Source organism: Oculina patagonica, chromosome 4 (genome assembly GCF_052425735.1).
Source record: "Oculina patagonica isolate OP01 chromosome 4, crgOcupat, whole genome shotgun sequence".
NCBI lineage: Eukaryota > Metazoa > Cnidaria > Anthozoa > Scleractinia > Oculinidae > Oculina > Oculina patagonica.
This window is the reverse complement of record NC_135761.1, coordinates 35217690-35234054: the sequence shown is the minus strand read 5'-3', so window position 1 is coordinate 35234054 and position 16365 is coordinate 35217690. Positions and strand designations below refer to the sequence as shown.

The 16365-nt window shown below is 39.8% G+C and overlaps 1 protein-coding gene and 1 long non-coding RNA gene across 2 annotated transcripts; both read right to left on the bottom strand.

Moving 5' to 3' along the window:
- Nucleotides 1–1729: 1729 nt before the first annotated feature.
- On the bottom strand, nt 1730–11004 carry LOC144648996 (uncharacterized). Its single transcript, XR_013569810.1, has 6 exons — nt 10888–11004; nt 2579–2655; nt 2382–2462; nt 2129–2210; nt 1937–2012; nt 1730–1810 (listed from the first exon to the last, which is right to left on the bottom strand). It is a non-coding gene; the product is annotated as an uncharacterized LOC144648996 (long non-coding RNA).
- A 1041-nt stretch (nt 11005–12045) lies between these two features.
- On the bottom strand, nt 12046–14067 carry LOC144648372 (one cut domain family member 2-like). The gene is made up of 3 exons (XM_078507954.1): nt 14004–14067; nt 12772–13056; nt 12046–12558 (listed from the first exon to the last, which is right to left on the bottom strand). Exons 1-3 carry the CDS (start codon nt 14065–14067, stop codon nt 12443–12445), a joined length of 465 nt encoding a protein of 154 aa, XP_078364080.1. The 3' UTR covers nt 12046–12442.
- Between the last annotated feature and the right edge of the window lie 2298 nt (nt 14068–16365).

The following is a 16365-nucleotide window of genomic DNA, read 5'->3' as shown; positions in this document are numbered from 1 at the left end:
CTCGACACCGGCTACCTGACCAACTTTGACAGGAGGGAAGGATGCAGCAATAAACGATCGGCGAAGAGCACTGTCATTGGTTACTACACCAGCTGAATGGCTATGAATATCAATTCGTCGTGGATTTTCTGTCTTTGGCATTTTCAGAATACTGCACAAATAATCACGGAACGTCCTAGGACGATTTGGTAGATGCTTGGGTAGAAGACATTTAAATTTCCTGTGGTGGTTTTGGTAAAATCTTTCAGGAGAATGTTCCTCCTCCTCCGAGCTAACCAAAACTGGCTTCCGTTTGATTTGATGCCTGGTTTTTCGTTTCCAAGACTTCGAAGAGCCCAAACCCAGTGTACTTGAGGAGGAACTGGAGCTGCTTGGTTTTCGCTTTTTCGATTTTTGGCACTTAATAGCCTCATCATCATCATTGCTCTCATCATCAGTCCACGCTTCGGCGCCCGTGACTACATCTTCAAAAATGGTTTCTCCCAAGCAATCCACTTGGTCTTTCAGTGCGTTTTCTTGGAAGGCTTCTCCATCTATTCCTGAAGAGATTTGCAGGTCGTCTAAATTTTCATTTGTTGGTACCTCAGCATTATCCCGTGTAACTACGCTACTTTCTTTCTTGCCATCTTGCCTGCTATTCTCTTAGGTACCAGCTTCTTCCTTATGTGCGTTTTCTTGACAGACCCCACGCATTTTTTCTGAAGAGAACTGACTGTCTTCTAATTTATCATCTGGTGGAACCTCAGCATCATCCCCTCTACTTTTGCTACTCTCTTCCTTGTTTCTTTTCTTACTATTGAAATCACTGTGACAACTTTGTACTTCGTTTCGCCCCTGTTTCTTTCGCAAGCCTTTGTAGCCATTTCTTTTGCCTTTACAGCGCGTTGACTTGATTCCCTTCAATGAACTTTGACCTATACATCGCTCGAGACGCGTGAAAAACTCTTCTCTGCTGAAGTTGACTACTCTTTCATTGACAAATTCATCCCATAAGCTTTCTTTAGGGATAAAATCTGTGTCTTTTCCAGTTTCGTAATTTACATTTAGCCAGGAAACGATTGTCTCTTCCATGGTCACGTACTGTAATAAAAAGTTTAACTACATTTGTATAACTAGCAACTGTACAAGTGGCATGCCAATCAAATTGTTTTACTTTCAGTGGTGAATAAATGGCGAAATGTCAGATTTCTCATTCCATTTCTAAAGGCTGTATCTAGAATGAAACTTTACAGATCACAGAGAGTGCCAAATATAGTCACTTTTGACGTAAGTGCTTGGAGACATCCAATTTATCTTAAGGTTCTTAAGGTTCTCAAATCTATTTCGAAGCTAGAAGATAAATCTCTTAGCGTTCCATTTATTCTTTTTTATATAAATATATATTCAATAAACTTGTAATGGGTGATTTCTGAAGGTTATTGATGCGATTCGAAAATTGTTAGGGGATTGCTGCAGATTTCCGAGGAATTTCCGATAGCTATTCGGTCATAAAGAAACCCATTCAGTTTGTTAAGTTGCAATTAGGCATGCGTTCTCATAGAAACAGAGGTAGATTCCCATTCAGTGTTCTGATACGACATTTGTCGGTGGCCAAAATCTAAAAAACACACTTCAGCTTATAGAATTGACATGTACCCCGGAAAGACAAAAAAATAAGTATTAATGGTGCAGAACATGGACCTGTTTTTTATCGGCTACAATGGAAGAAATGTTACTTCACTTTTGTTACCTTATATCCAGTATACCGCCTTTGGTACCATTAACTCTAGCTTCGCATACCAGTTAGTTCAAGCTTGAATCAAGGATAGGCCTGTTATGGAGAAAAGAAAATTACAATCAGCAAATGCAACTTTGCACCCATCAATTTCCTTTTTTCTTTATATGGGCTACCATGGAAGAAACGTATGAAATGTTTCATGATTTTATCTAACCATACCTCCAGTATACTGTCCTTAAAACCAACAACGCTCGCCTCGCTTTCCAGGGTAGCTGAAGGTGATTTCAGAATAAACCTGTAACGAAGTGAAATCGTCAGTATCCAAAAATACACGTATCCTTTTCCATCGTCAAGGCACCTATGCATGCATCAATTTCCTTTTTATAATCACTTTTAATAAACTTTTTTTACCTTGTATCTAATGTGCATCCTTCAATACCAACATCTGTAGCTTTGCGTTTCAGGTTAGTTGATGTTTAATTCGAAGTTAAATCTGTTAAAAAGGAAACCAAAAAAAAAAAAACTATTAAAAAGGAACCTATATGGGCATCACTTTCCATTGATTTAAATCAATTTTCTATCGGAAAAGACACCTAGTATATGGGCATCATGTTTTGATTTCTATGGGCTACCATGCAAAGAGAAGTTTACTAACTATTCTTACCTTGTATCCACTGTACTCTCTCCAATACTCAAAATTCAGCTTTACGTTCCAGGTAAATTGCTGCTTGATTCAAAGTTAAAACTGTAAAAAAATGACAAAAATAATGTCAGAAAAAGAACCTTTGCGCAAACCACTTTCGATTTTTCTCAGTTTACTATGGGCTACCTTGCAAGGAATATTAAATTAATTTTTCTTACCTTATTTCAAACACGTAAAACCGATAACTCTATAGTTTCGTATTCCAAGTCAGATGAAGGATGTTTCAAAGATAAACCTGTAATTTAAAAAAATAACCATCGGATAATGGAAACCTATAAGCGTATCACTTCCCTTCTTAAAAATATTACATCAATCTTAAAAATTATTTCGCACAACCTTATCTAACAACAAACACCAACCAACCAAAAATGTTTTCCAGGATCTAAACAGAAGCTAGTTAAAAAGACATTGGCGATGTTTTGCAAGATCTAAACAGAAGTCACAAAGACATCGCCAATGTTTTGCAAGATCTGAACAGAAGTCACAAAGACATTGCTGATGTTTTGCAAGATCTAAGCGAAAGTCTCAAAGACATCGCCAATGTTTTGCAAGATCTAAACAGAAGTCACAAAGACATCACTGATGTTTTGCAAGATCTAAACAGAAGTCACAAAGACCAAAAATAAACAGAAGTCACAAAGACATCACTGATGTTTTGCAAGATCTAAACAGAAGTCACAAAGACATCGCTGATGTTTTGCAAGATCTAAACAGAAGTCACAAAGACATCGCTGATGTTTTGCAAGATCTGAATAAACAGAAGTCACAGAGACATCACTGATGTTTTGCAAGATCTGAATAAACAGAAGTCACAGAGACATCACTGATGTTTTGCAAGATCTAAAAAATTATTTCGCACAACCTTATCTAACAACAAACACCAACCAACCAAAAATGTTTTCCAGGATCTAAACAGAAGCTAGTTAAAAAGACATTGACGATGTTTTGCAAGATCTAAACAGAAGTCACAAAGACATCGCCAATGTTTTGCAAGATCTGAACAGAAGTCACAAAGACATCGCTGATGTTTTGCAAGATCTAAGCGGAAGTCACAAAGACATCGCCAATGTTTTGCAAGATCTAAACAGAAGTCACAAAGACATCACTGATGTTTTGCAAGATCTAAATAAACAGAAGTCACAAAGACATCACTGATGTTTTGCAAGATCTAAATAAACAGAAGTCACAAAGACCAAAAATAAACAGAAGTCACAAAGACATCACTGATGTTTTGCAAGATCTAAATAAACAGAAGTCACAAAGACCAAAAATAAACAGAAGTCACAAAGACATCACTGATGTTTTGCAAGATCTAAACGGAAGTCACAAAGACATCGCTGATGTTTTGCAAGATCTAAACAGAAGTCACAAAGACATCACTGATGTTTTGCAAGATCTGAACAGAAGTCACAGAGACATCGCTGATGTTTTGCAAGATCTAAACTGAGAGAAGTCAACCTCGCTGATGTTTTTAGAGGTCTTTACAGAAGTCACAGGAGATGTTAAATAACCCACACGCGTATCATAAAAAGTAGGGCATGGTGTTCTCGGTGTTATGGTGTAGTCATTGCCCGGTGGGTTGCGTACGGTTGAAATGCTCGGGGATACTAGCTGTATACTTAATACTCAATATAATCGACATTTGACATTCACAAACACAGTTACAGAAGTCAAAAAAACGTCACCACAAGCCAACCTGTATGAAGATGTTTTGCGAGCATTGAACAGTCTGGCAAAGTCACGCCGCGGATATGTTTCAAAGCAGTCTTCTTACAAATATCACGGTCCTGAAGTACACACTCATCCAAAGTAATATGTATTTACTATTATTGAACAATTTTTACATAAACAATGAACTAAAGAATTACTGAAAGCAATAATGTCATCAGCGCAATTTCCCACAATTTAGAGTAAAAACATTGAAAACAAAGTTTTTATTAAAAATACCGAGTTGTTAACCGCGGTGGTTATTACGTCACAAAAGAAATCTATTGACACTGTAAATTCAGGCTCGGCGGCTATTGCTCCATTCTAACGTGTGTGATCTTGACACGATACTAATACAGTTTCTATTGTCAAATTTGTTTCAGTTTGACAAAATTCGGAAGGAAATTAAAACTCCCTGTCGCACTTGAAGAACAGGGCTGATGATAAGATATTTTTGCAAAATAAACAACATTTCGCCGACCGGTACCTTGGCCGCTTTTGTGAGGCGACGGCAAAAAGGAATGAAGCGAAATTTGCATTTTGCACTTTGTGAGGTGTCAATTCACTAGGAGAAGCTTAGCAAAATGCAAACAAACATGACAGTAGCTGCATGCAGAGATGTTTAAATTGTATCAGTTAGCGAAATTAAATCACAAAGCGCGACGCAAGCCGTGAAACGCTTTGTTATGAATCGCCGACTTTTTTGAGCTTGTTTGTTAACTAGCTAAACATTCTTTCTAGGTGTTTGTTAACCTGCGATCAGGCGTTCTTTTTTCTTTTTACGAAAGCGAGAGGGAAAAAAAGAACGCCTGATACATTTATTTAACCGGCCGCCAGCCGCCCCCTAATTTACATAAACTAATGTGTCGTCGAACTGTCAAACCACTCTTTGTAGTTGGCGGCAAATTCGAGACTCGGATTTCCACAAGGCGTGAAAAACGTCTGCAAAAAAAATTGTACATGTACAGCCTGTATTTAAACTTCGCCGTGTTGAGATAAAAATGCTTTTAGTAGCTGGGTGAGATGGCGCTTGCGAACATATATTTATCAGTTGTACTAGATGCCGTCCCTTTATTTCAGCTTACACACACAAAAAAAAAGGAATTCACCGACAAGAGCTGTTTTACGGCAGATAGCATCGGTCGCTTTTGTAAACATTCCAACATCTCTGGAATATTGTTTTCGAAGAACATCAAAACCACTTCACGGAACCAAATTACGCATTGTCGCTCACTCTATTTGTTCTGCCTTCAGAGAGTTACACTTGAAATCTGTTAGGGCTTCAGCTAACGTCGAAAAGAACTCGTCCTTGCAGTAAACGTGACTCGTCTTTGCCATTACCAGCTTCTGACCGGAAGTCTCTTTGAGATACGACAACCAATCAGTCCACACCACTCCATTGAGTATTGTTTCTCGACCAATCAGACAAAAAACCAGAATCTGGTTTTTTTACATGACTTTCGACAAGCAAATGTATCATGCCCTCCTTCCCCTGCAGCAGTAGGGAGGGAGGGAGGGTATGATTTCAGGTTAGGTGTTTGTTTACAGACCGACATTAACTAGTTAAACGTGACAACTGTTTTCACTGTGAAAATTTATGCCGCTAACTCAGAAGATTCAAATTACAAAAGCGCGCAACAGTCAGAAAATACGGGAGACGAAGCGCTTTTAATGACCTCTCATGCAATATTTATGCGAAGGAATAGGACTCTCTTTTATAGGATGCAGTAAACGTCTCTACAAATGAGGAGTGTGCGATGATATGCTGTTGATCCAGCAGCAAAAGAACATGATTGAACAATCCTCGCCGTAAGCTCAAGACGCCGGCGCCGTGAAATTGAAAAGGTCTTGGCCGACAAACTGGAAAATGTTAACAACAGAGCTGGTGAAATTGTAAATCGAAAGAGTGGACAGAATTTTTGAGCTCGTTTGCCGTTTAAAAAGTTTTGTTTTGCAAACTGAACCATGGAAAGAGCGTCTGGCAGGCATCTGTCACTACACGCAATGCGATTGGCTGCGGTATTTATCAAAGTCCTTCGACGCGCGGTTTAGGTATGTCACGCTCCAAGGACTTTTCCAACTTGCAGGGCGCCAATATTTTACCTAACCAAAAACACGTCGGTGAATTATTTATATCTGCGGCCAATCAAAGCCGATTTCTCCTAAAAAAACTGACATGCAAACGGAAATCGACGCACGCAGACATTTGAATAAGCGTTTGCTGTTATTGGTGTTCTGTCGCAAATATCATAAATGACTGCAGCCTAAAGTAATATTTACTGGTAGAAATGCGTATGAAATGTTTTACTTCTGAGATTTGAGATGACGACCACGCCCCAGTCGCGCTGTGGATTTGCAAACAAGCGTTACTAAGGTGCAGCATACATATGCGTAACATATCTATTTTTGGGGTAGAGACCAGTATTCAGGCCTGTTGAGCTGGATTTGGAGATCGATTTTTTGAACACTCAAAGATGAAAAAAGAATTGGTCTCCTGTAGCATACCGTAGTTTGTTAATACTACGAAGCAAGTTCAATTTTTTTTTTCTGAGCTGCCCGATTTTCTGATTTTCTTGAGTCAAAGAACTTTTTAAATTGCGTGCTTTAAAAAATTGAAACAATCTTCTACATCTTTACACGTCAAAATTAATTGAATAAAATCCGACTCGAGTTATTTGCTTAAGTTTCACGCGTGAATGAAACAAAAGACAATCGAATTTCCGCCAGCAAAGAACATCGTTTATCTGATAGTATCGCTGACGTTCCCGTTGACAGATACTTTAATTGGGGGCGTTCCTTTTTTCTCTTTTCTCCCGCCGAGAAAAAAAGAACGCCAGATCGCAGGTTATTCATTGTCAATAAATGGGAGCAATTTTCCCTATCTGAAATCGTTGTAAAAACACTTCTTTGGCTCGAAGAAAACAAATCTGCTCTTTTGAGCCTGGGAAACGGCAACAAGCATGAGAGTTTTAGTCGGAGATTGTTGACCTGCTGCTAGTCAGTGATCACAAACAAAAAGTCCAGAAACGACACCAGTTAGTAAAGACACGTGCTCAAAGAAGGACCGCCCCCTGATCATTGATACCTCTTGCTTTTGGTGGGAAACATGATTTGGTTTCGCTTCGGAACGCTCCTTCGTCACTCGCAGACGGAATTTTGCGTGAATTTAAGAAATGTGTTGTGGTTATACTAGTGGAGCTGGTTGGTTTTTGTGTTGGTCATGGAATGTGTACATATGAACCATTCAGATCGCTGCGGTGACCTTCTAGTGGACCGATTCTCTCCCGATTTATCTGATTCGCCACTTTCGATCCAAGACTCGCGTTCCCCCTAAACAAAAGAGCCTGCTAGCAGGTTACTGATCTCAAAGTTCGCTGAGGCTCGAACCACAATCTTTTGTCCCTCGAGTCCCGTTAATTCCGTGGTTTTACACTTGGTAACAATAAGTCAAAAGGTGACATGTCAAAACAATTTAAAAAAATGTAGTATAAAGCGTTGAATTTATTTTTGCAAACGAAATCACATAGATTTTCTACAGATTGATCACAGCAACTTCTTTTCAGTTTAACAAAACAATAATAACTTCCGAATTGCTGGTGATAGTAAGAAACGAAAACCAGCCTTCGATGTTCTCCATGGTCCCTCTAACTGCTAACGCATTGTTTTATAAAGCGAATAATAAAAATAATCTGGTTTAACACCCACAAAGCATTTTCCCTGACTGGCAGATTTGTTCTATATTGTGAAAAAAATGTCGTTTGGAAGTTACAGTTTATATTTGTTTGAAGGATCTGTTATCTCAAACGCGTCACAGATGTTTCAAATATTAAAGCAAATGTCTATTTCTGGACCACTGTCAAGTCATATAATTTGAAATTATCTAGAATAAGGCACAGCTTCGTGGAACTCACGCGGATTGAAATGGAAACCTTGTGTGCCCTGGCAGGTCTTCTTGAGTCTCCACGACTCCACCGTGCATCGTCCAGAACCAAGCTAAACAAAACGAAAGAAAAGGAATCTTAGATCATAATTCGTTGTGTTCACTTGGTGCTAAAACATTCCAGAATTTACGAGCAACGAAAAAGGATACTCACCAGGTCGGCTCTTCAACCGTATTTGTATCCAAGTACGAGGAAAGTAGTTGAGATATATCTCTGTTTAAGGTGGCTCTAACGCGCGATCCATCTTTAATTTCTATACACGAAGAATCACGTGGATTTTGAGGGTTTCGGCACAATTGGTAGACATTCCCAGGAACAAGGTCGATAACAGGCTTGTAAAAGCACATGCCAACAGCGCGAATGCGTTCTCCTGGTACGGCGTCCGGTTTTTCCTTAATTTTTACTTCTACATGTTGGGTTCTACCTTGCTCACCCATATTCGTGTCTTGGTATAAAGTTGCATGGGAATTTGTAGTTACGCCAGTGCCAGTACGGGAAACCTAGTTACTGTAATATGTAACACGTCGCAACTACCTAACTGAAACCGGATGTATCTGTCATTATACTTTGGTTTACAAAGCGAAAACAACGCTAACCTCCGATCAGGCGTTACTTTTCTCGCGGCAGAAGGGTCAACAGAACGCCTGATCGCAGGTTAAAACGTTCGCTGTGCATTTAAAATTGGAACTGAGGAAGTGTCACATAATATTAATGCCTGCAATCGCTCGCCAAAAAAAATTACTCACGCCGAGTTTGCTGTCTTTGCTCTGTAAAACTAGGGCATTTTGTAACGAGATACGAAAATTTGAGAGACATCGATTTAAAAGCAAACTGTACGTTAAAATGCAAGACTATTTTTTTACCATTTTAAAAGCTTAAAAACCGAGGTAATCAAAACAGAATAACTGAAAACACAGGGAAAATTCCTGAAAATATTTAAACTATTCCCTAATTTATATTCAAAACCTAAAGAAATCCAACTCAAATTCTTTCATATGCAAAAAAAAGACAAGTGGAAACCTTATCGAAAAAAAAAATCAATTTTGATATGTCGTTGACGATTTTGAAAAGCGGCAATATTTGATTAGCCGAAAAAAATACGGCAGAGAGGGGTTCGTTTGAGTTTCCTGACTATTTGACTGCGGCAACTGTCACGATTGGTTACGGTATTCTGGTTGTGTTTTCACTTGGCCGATCAACTAACTGAACATTCTTTCTAGGTGTTTGTTTACAGACCGACATTAACTAGTTAAACGTGACAACTGTTTTCACTGTGAAAATTTAAGCCACTATCTCAGAAGATTCAAATTACAAAAGCGCGCAACAGTCAGAAAATACGGGAGATGAAGCGCTTTTAATGACTTCTCGTGCAAAATTTACGCGAAGGAGAAGGACTCTCTTTTATAGGATGCAGTAAACGTCTATACAAATGAGGAGTATGCGACGATATGCTGTTGATCCAGCAGCAAAACAACATTGAACAATCCTCGCCGAAAGCGCACGACACTGGTGCCGTGAAAAAGGAAAGGTAACGGAGCCGGTGGAATTGTAAATCGAAAGAAACGGGATTTTTTTTTGAGCTCGTTTGCCGTTTAAAAAGTTTTGTTTTGCAAACTGAACCATGGGGAGAGCGTCTAGCAAATAATATTTGGCAGATCATTTGGCAGGCATCTGTCACTACACGCAATACAATTGGCTGCGGTATTTGTCAGGACAAGTTAAACCATCTTGCGAGGTAGTATAACTCTGCATGAATTTCCTGTAGAAAAGGCGAGAAAACCCTCTGTTTTTCCTTTTGAAAACAGTTTGCATTTTTAACTCGCTTAACACTAGACAAAGTGTTTTCACTGTATTTCCGGACTTTTCCAACTTTATCTAGCAAAAATTGTTCTAGTGAAAACACAACCTCTGAAGCCTTTTTGCACGAATTTCCGGTCGTAAAGACAACAAACAGACACTTGTTTTTCCTTGTAAAAGTAGTTCGCACACAGTCCAAGCAATTTTCTGCATTTTCCATACTTTCACGACTATGACTAGCTAAAATAATATCAAAAACACACAATCAGTGCTCCGGCAATAACTTATATATCCTATTTCACTAGTCAGAGACGGTTAGAAGAAGCGGATAATTTGGTAATTGCCGGGAAAAGACCAGAGCTTCGAGTAAAATAAAAGAATCTATTGTGTTGATAAGCAAACGCTACACATGAAAACCTCTGAAGAAATTTGGATCAGTTTGTAGTAATCAGGGAATACCAGTGGGCTCGCAAGCACATACATTTGCAATGGCCAGAAACCAAAATGTTTTACCGCCGGTATCATATTCTACGCATGTTGCAAATGATCAGGGAGATTCGTTTCACCCTATTTGCCTTGCTAATTCACGTTCTTTGAAAAAATAAAACGTACCATAAATAACGAATCGCACAGCTAAGAATGGAAAACTGCAATTAAGTTCTGTATGTGATCGCTGGCTGTGAACAGAAAGAAAAAGGCTCCCTTTCATAACTAGCTAGAACTGGCATGATCAGTTAGTCCTGCAGCTCGATCGCGCAACGCGGGAATGTAGATCCCGGTTTTAGAGCAGTGGTGAAACATTAAGAAGCCTTGCATACGTAACCAGCGTAGCTGGCCTTTTGTTAGGAAGAGCGCAAGCTAAAATAGCCAGCGGTGAAGCCGCGAAAAAAAAAAAACCAGCAATGAACCTTAAAGGCCCGCTTCACTAATTACAATGTCTACTGACGCGCGCGCACCACAAATTGTGAAAATACCAGCTACGGAGACTATTTTGAGCCAAGTTTAAATAATTTCTTTCTTACCCTGCAACGTTCCGGTCCTTTTTCCACTCACTGTTACAGTACTGAGTTTCCAGGTCCACTTGATCTGAGAAAAATCGGAAGTGTTATATTTTAGTGTGGTTCAGAACACCGTTCGAGTCCGCCAACGCTCAGCCGCACCGCTCACAAGTATTCCTACAATTCCATTAGCCGAAAGTAAGTAGGTGCTTACCGTTTCAGAGTTTGATTCGTAGATTAGGCTCAAAAAAGCAAATCTTAGATAGAAACTTCCAAGGTCTATCTTTAAGTTATTTCTGCCACTCTTTCTGGATATACCGGTGTATTGAAAAGACGGATGCTTGTCTCACTAAAAGGTCATAAGGAGGCTAACCTGGCCGGGTCTGCACGTCAAATGTTTGACAGTTGGGCGTAATCTACAGGGCACTAACAATAGACAGGTAAATACTGTCTATTGTTAGTGCCCTGTAGATTACGCCCAACTGTCAAACATTTGACGTGCAGACCCGGCCGGGTTAGCCTCCTTATGACCTTTTAGTGAGAATACTGTAGACGCAAACAAGTTTCCGCAAACTGCGTATGAAGGCCGGGGTGTGAGCCAGGAAGTGGGCGTATCCTGTCATTTTCCAGCCAACAATAGCTTTGGTTAAAAAAATCGCCAGCCAGCAATAATTCCCACCGAATTCCCAGCCAAATATATATCCAAGATATGATACTTTCCAGCCAGCATCGTGCTGCCTGAGGAGCGGCTTTTGTGCATATCGGCTCCACTGAGCACTCCTGTTAATTACCTACCCACGGTGTAAACTGACTCATTAGGTTGTGATTTAAAAGTCCAAAAAATATATGACAAGCACAGTAAGCTTGTCAGTACTTGAAAAGCGGTGAAACAATCACTTACAAAACAGGTGTATTAAAAAACTGTATATTTTTTATTTCCAAATCTACATAGCAAAACGTAACAGTCTTAACAAACATAATAAATAAATGTGGAAGGACATATTTCTCCAACTTATCGATTTGCTCTACCCTAGTCTTAACAACTATTAAAAAGTTAACACTTCTATAATACTAATCAAGAACACCCCACCATTTAAGACTAAAATAGTGATGGTACTTCCAGCTTTCTCACAGAATATTATCTGCCAGGCACAACTAATCGATGACATCAATGACATCAATGAAATCAATGAGTAATCAATAGGTAATCAATGGGTAATCAGTTGATTAGTCATTGATTATTGGCGATGATCAATGAGTAATCGATGACTAATCGATAGGCCACAAAATTTTTGTTCATCGATTAGTCATCGATTGCATCGATTAGTCATTGATTTCATTCATTACTCATCGATATCATTTCGTGGCTGAAAACCATATTTGGCGTATAAGAACAAAATAAAAACAACTTGTTAAATGTCTCCAGGTTTATCTTATACAGCTTACAAGAACATGTGTTAAGAGTCAGAAGGCCTATTTCCATTTGTATTTGGTTCCCCAGCATCTTGCTGCCTTTTGTTGTTGAACCAAACCTTGACGGTTGCCCCGTCAAGGTTGTTCAACTTAGCAAATTCTTTGATCACTCCTTAAGAGAGTATCTACTTTCTTTGAAGAGGGCCTCAAGGGCCATTTTCTGCAAATGCGAAAATTTAGTTCTTGTGTTTGTAGTGGTAGAACCTGCCCTTTTCCTTTTCCCTGTAAGCAAAAAAAAACAAAACAAAACTAGTTAAATTTAGTTGAACATGTATTAATTTATATGCAAAGCGAAGAATAAGGAAAACGTCAGGAACGACGTAATTGAATAATGACAGTCGGGCATATGGATTGAGCAAGCAACGGAAAGTCCGGAAATATGTCTTGCGAATTGATTTTACACGTATTCATAAGTCAGATAAGTGATTCATGTACCTTTGATTTTCCCCCTCAGATCCGCTATGGGATCTTCTTGCTGCAACCAGTTCTTGATCCTTCGGTAGGGCTCTCTTCCCTCCTCCGATAATTGCTCAAACATCTTAGGTTTGTTTAGAATTTCGGATCCTCTACCCTGGGATCTTTCCAACACGTTCGCAGCAAACTGCGCGATTGGAATTTTGTTGTCTCGCAAAAGGCGCAGTGCTTGTTGGTTAATTTCTGCTGTGTCTAATGCAGAGCCAGGCGATGCGCTTAAATTGCTCTGCCCGCCGTTTGGGGAATCTGTAAGACAGTAGAAGAATAAAACTACTTATTGATTGCAATGAAATATGTATGCCTAAATCATTTTCATGGATTCACTAAGATTCGCAATACGTTCAACAGTTGTTTTCCGCCAGTGTTTTGCGCTTGAACTGAACTGATGTCAGAGATGAGTGTTCCTCCATGCTTCACAAGGAATTCGTTAAGCTTCGACATCTTATTCCTTGGAAGAGAGATTTCTACCTGGATTGCAACGAAAATGAATTAGTGAAAAAACCGAGAGCGCGTTCAACTGGAAATTATATGAAGTTTCTTCAGTCATCTTCTTAAATGAACCATAGACACTTCTATAATAATACCTTCACTGGCAGGCTGACCTCTTCAGTCTCCATAACGTCTGCCATTGCGTCAAAATAACTCTCAAGTAAACTTCTTTGTCAGTCCAGTACTACTGTATCTGATCAGCTTATAACACCAGGAACACCGCGTATTGGGATACCAATTTCCGGTCGATCCACGTGCTTTTTTCACGAAATTGAGGTGTAAAAATGACACTTCATTATCAAACAATGGGACATTAAATTCGAGCCTTTCTGTGAGTGATTGCTTTTTCGGAACTTTCCGCAAAGTGAAGAGTTTTTGCTCTGCAAGAATTGAGAAGAGATATCCTGATAAAATGTCTGCAAAAATACAATTTTCAGCCGTATTGAAGGGACAGCATGAAGCTTCCTTACCTAACTGCATTGGCGACCTGCTCAAATGTGAAAGGGAACCGGAAAACGCGTACGATAAATACGCTATCGACTACTGATCATATAATTAGGAAATTGCAGCACAAAAACGTGTATTAGAAAGAACCGAATAATAATTAGTCAGAGTAGAACAATTCTCGCAACAATCCATATTTTCGATTTTGACCCGCATCACTTGTTTGACTACGTTGAAAACAAAGCACGGAACAGACTTACCTGGACACAGTGTATTCAATCCGGTCCATCGATGTGAAAAGCCAATCTGATCGAAACACAACATTCTGAAGAGCCGCATACAACCTTATACAGTTGCTTTTTTATAACAGGCACAACAAACCTTTTCTACTGCCGACAGAACAATTCTCTTTTCGTATGCAAGTACCATATGAAAGATTTGGCAATATCTTAAAGCTTCTTAATGATGGCGCCCGTGCACACCGCTGTAAATCACCATTTTAATGCAACTTCGCTAGAATTCGAATGATCACTGATTTGATCAATGTCCATATTGCATACCTGAATTTTTTTTGCCTAGCGAGTCCGCGCGCCGCAAAACATAATTTATTCTACCGCTAGAGACGAAAATTGATCCACATCAACGTAGGTGTTGACAACATCAGCTTGCTAGACTGCAGCTTCAGTCCAAAAAAATATATATTTTTTTACATTCAAGACAAAGACGTAGTTTTGGCCAAACTTTTAAAATAGCGGACTACATTCTTGAAAGCAAACGAATTCACTATAAATTTCTTTTCACCTCCTTTTAATGAGACTTATAAATACATGTAGCGCTGCTACGCCTGCTTGCTAAAAATATATTACGCCAGGACTTCTATTTAGAAAGTTGTCAAGTGATGACTTGTAAATGATGCGTAACATTCCTTCACCAAAGCTTTCGAAGCATCATATAGCCTTTCGGGAGAATACCTGTTGATCAGACGTGTGAGGAAACCGTCAACAAAGACACTCAAACGTCAGCAGGAACCAAAGGTTTCAGCCTGAAGCCGAATGCAGTTAGCAAATTCTACTTAGTCGCTGAATACCGAAGCATGTTCCTGAGGCAACTCAAAGATATGTTACACATCAGTCGATCGTCTTCCCAACACAATGATCTACAGCCTTCAAGAATCGCCAGGGATGAAGCTGATGTTAAGTCCATACTGTCAATTCTTCAAGACACTTGGCTCAACCCATTCAACCCTGATCTTCAAGATCTTGTCTGTCTTTCCACAGGAAAGGTAGCCACGCCTGATGTAGAGCGTGACTTGCTAGGAGCTAAAGATATTGGCAAGGAAGCCTATAAGGCATTCAGAGAACAACGACTACAATGTAATTCACCCAAAGTCAAGTTCCATGATGCAATCACCAAAGCCAAGCTGAAGACCTTTACTCACCTGACCAAAAAGGTAACGATATAAGGCTGGTAAGAACCAAGAGGTAATCCTCAAAGCCGACAGAAGATTGTTTGCGCAAATGATTGTCATTGCAGAAAGCAGAAACTTACAGATGAGAGACGTGTTATCCCATCCTCTGGGACCACTCCCATGGTCATTAGCTACCCCAGATGGCTTGCTCCGTAAAACAAACAAGGCGTCCCTGGCAAAAGAACTCCAGAAAAATGTCCCAGCCTCAGATGCTATTCCCCAGCCTTCTGCGTGTGTAATAGACGGGATGGCTCTAGTTCAGAGTCTCAAAGGTGATCAGAAGGCATTTGCCGCAGTTGCTGAAACTTTGCTTGGCAGAGTTCTAAATGAAGGTGGAACGAGTGACAGGATTGATGTCGTCTTTGATGATTACAGAGAGGAACCCATAAAGAATGCAGAAAGAGTAAACATAGGTGAAGGATCAGGAAGCGAATACTGCAACATTTAAGACGATCACAAGGTCAAACAGTGGAGAAGATTTCTATTTAACTCAAAGAACAAACAAGCATTCATTGTGTTTGTGACTAGCGAGTGGAAGAAAAAAAAAGAGAAGCTTTTAGGAAAGACACTTGTTATCACCTGTGGCGACAAATGTTATCAGTTATCCTTTGGAATGGTGCAACCTATCAGTGGGCTCGAATCTACTCAAGAGGAGGCCGATACCCGAGTTATCTTACATGCAGCCCATGCAGCTCGATCAAGGTTCGTTTCCGTTGTCGTAGTATCAGAAGATACGGATGTTTTAAATACTTCTTCTGGCCTTCAAGGGTTCCATTTCTTCCTCGCTGTTCGTCAAATGTGGTTCACAGACCAGAGTCAAGTACATTGACGTTTGGAGCAGATATATGCAGATCACTACCAGGCTTTCATGCGTTCACCGGTTGTGATACGGTTAGTGCCTTTGCTGGACGGGGCAAGGTATCAGCATATCGAATTGTGTCACGAATTGCAGAATTTCAAGAAATCTTCCTACAACTGGGTACAGAATGGGACATTTCGATCACCTATACTGTAGTCTTGAGAAATTCACTTGCTCTATGTACTGCAGCAACCCGGGAACAAGCGACATAAACGAGCTTCCATACCGACTGTTTTGCTTGAAGAGAGGAGACGTTGAATCTAATCAGCTGCCACCATGCCGAGACACGCTGCGA

Excerpts from the sequence above, each read along its gene's own strand:
- LOC144648372 (XM_078507954.1), bottom strand. The coding sequence starts at position 14,067 with ATGTTGTGTTTCGATCAGATTGGCTTTTCACATCGATGGACCGGATTG. Across the intron at positions 13,057-14,003 it reads ATTGAATACACTGTGTCCAG|ATTCCCCAAACGGCGGGCAG; the intron begins GTAAGTCTGTTC and ends ACTGTCTTACAG. Across the intron at positions 12,559-12,771 it reads TCTGAGGGGGAAAATCAAAG|GGAAAAGGAAAAGGGCAGGT; the intron begins GTACATGAATCA and ends TTTTGCTTACAG.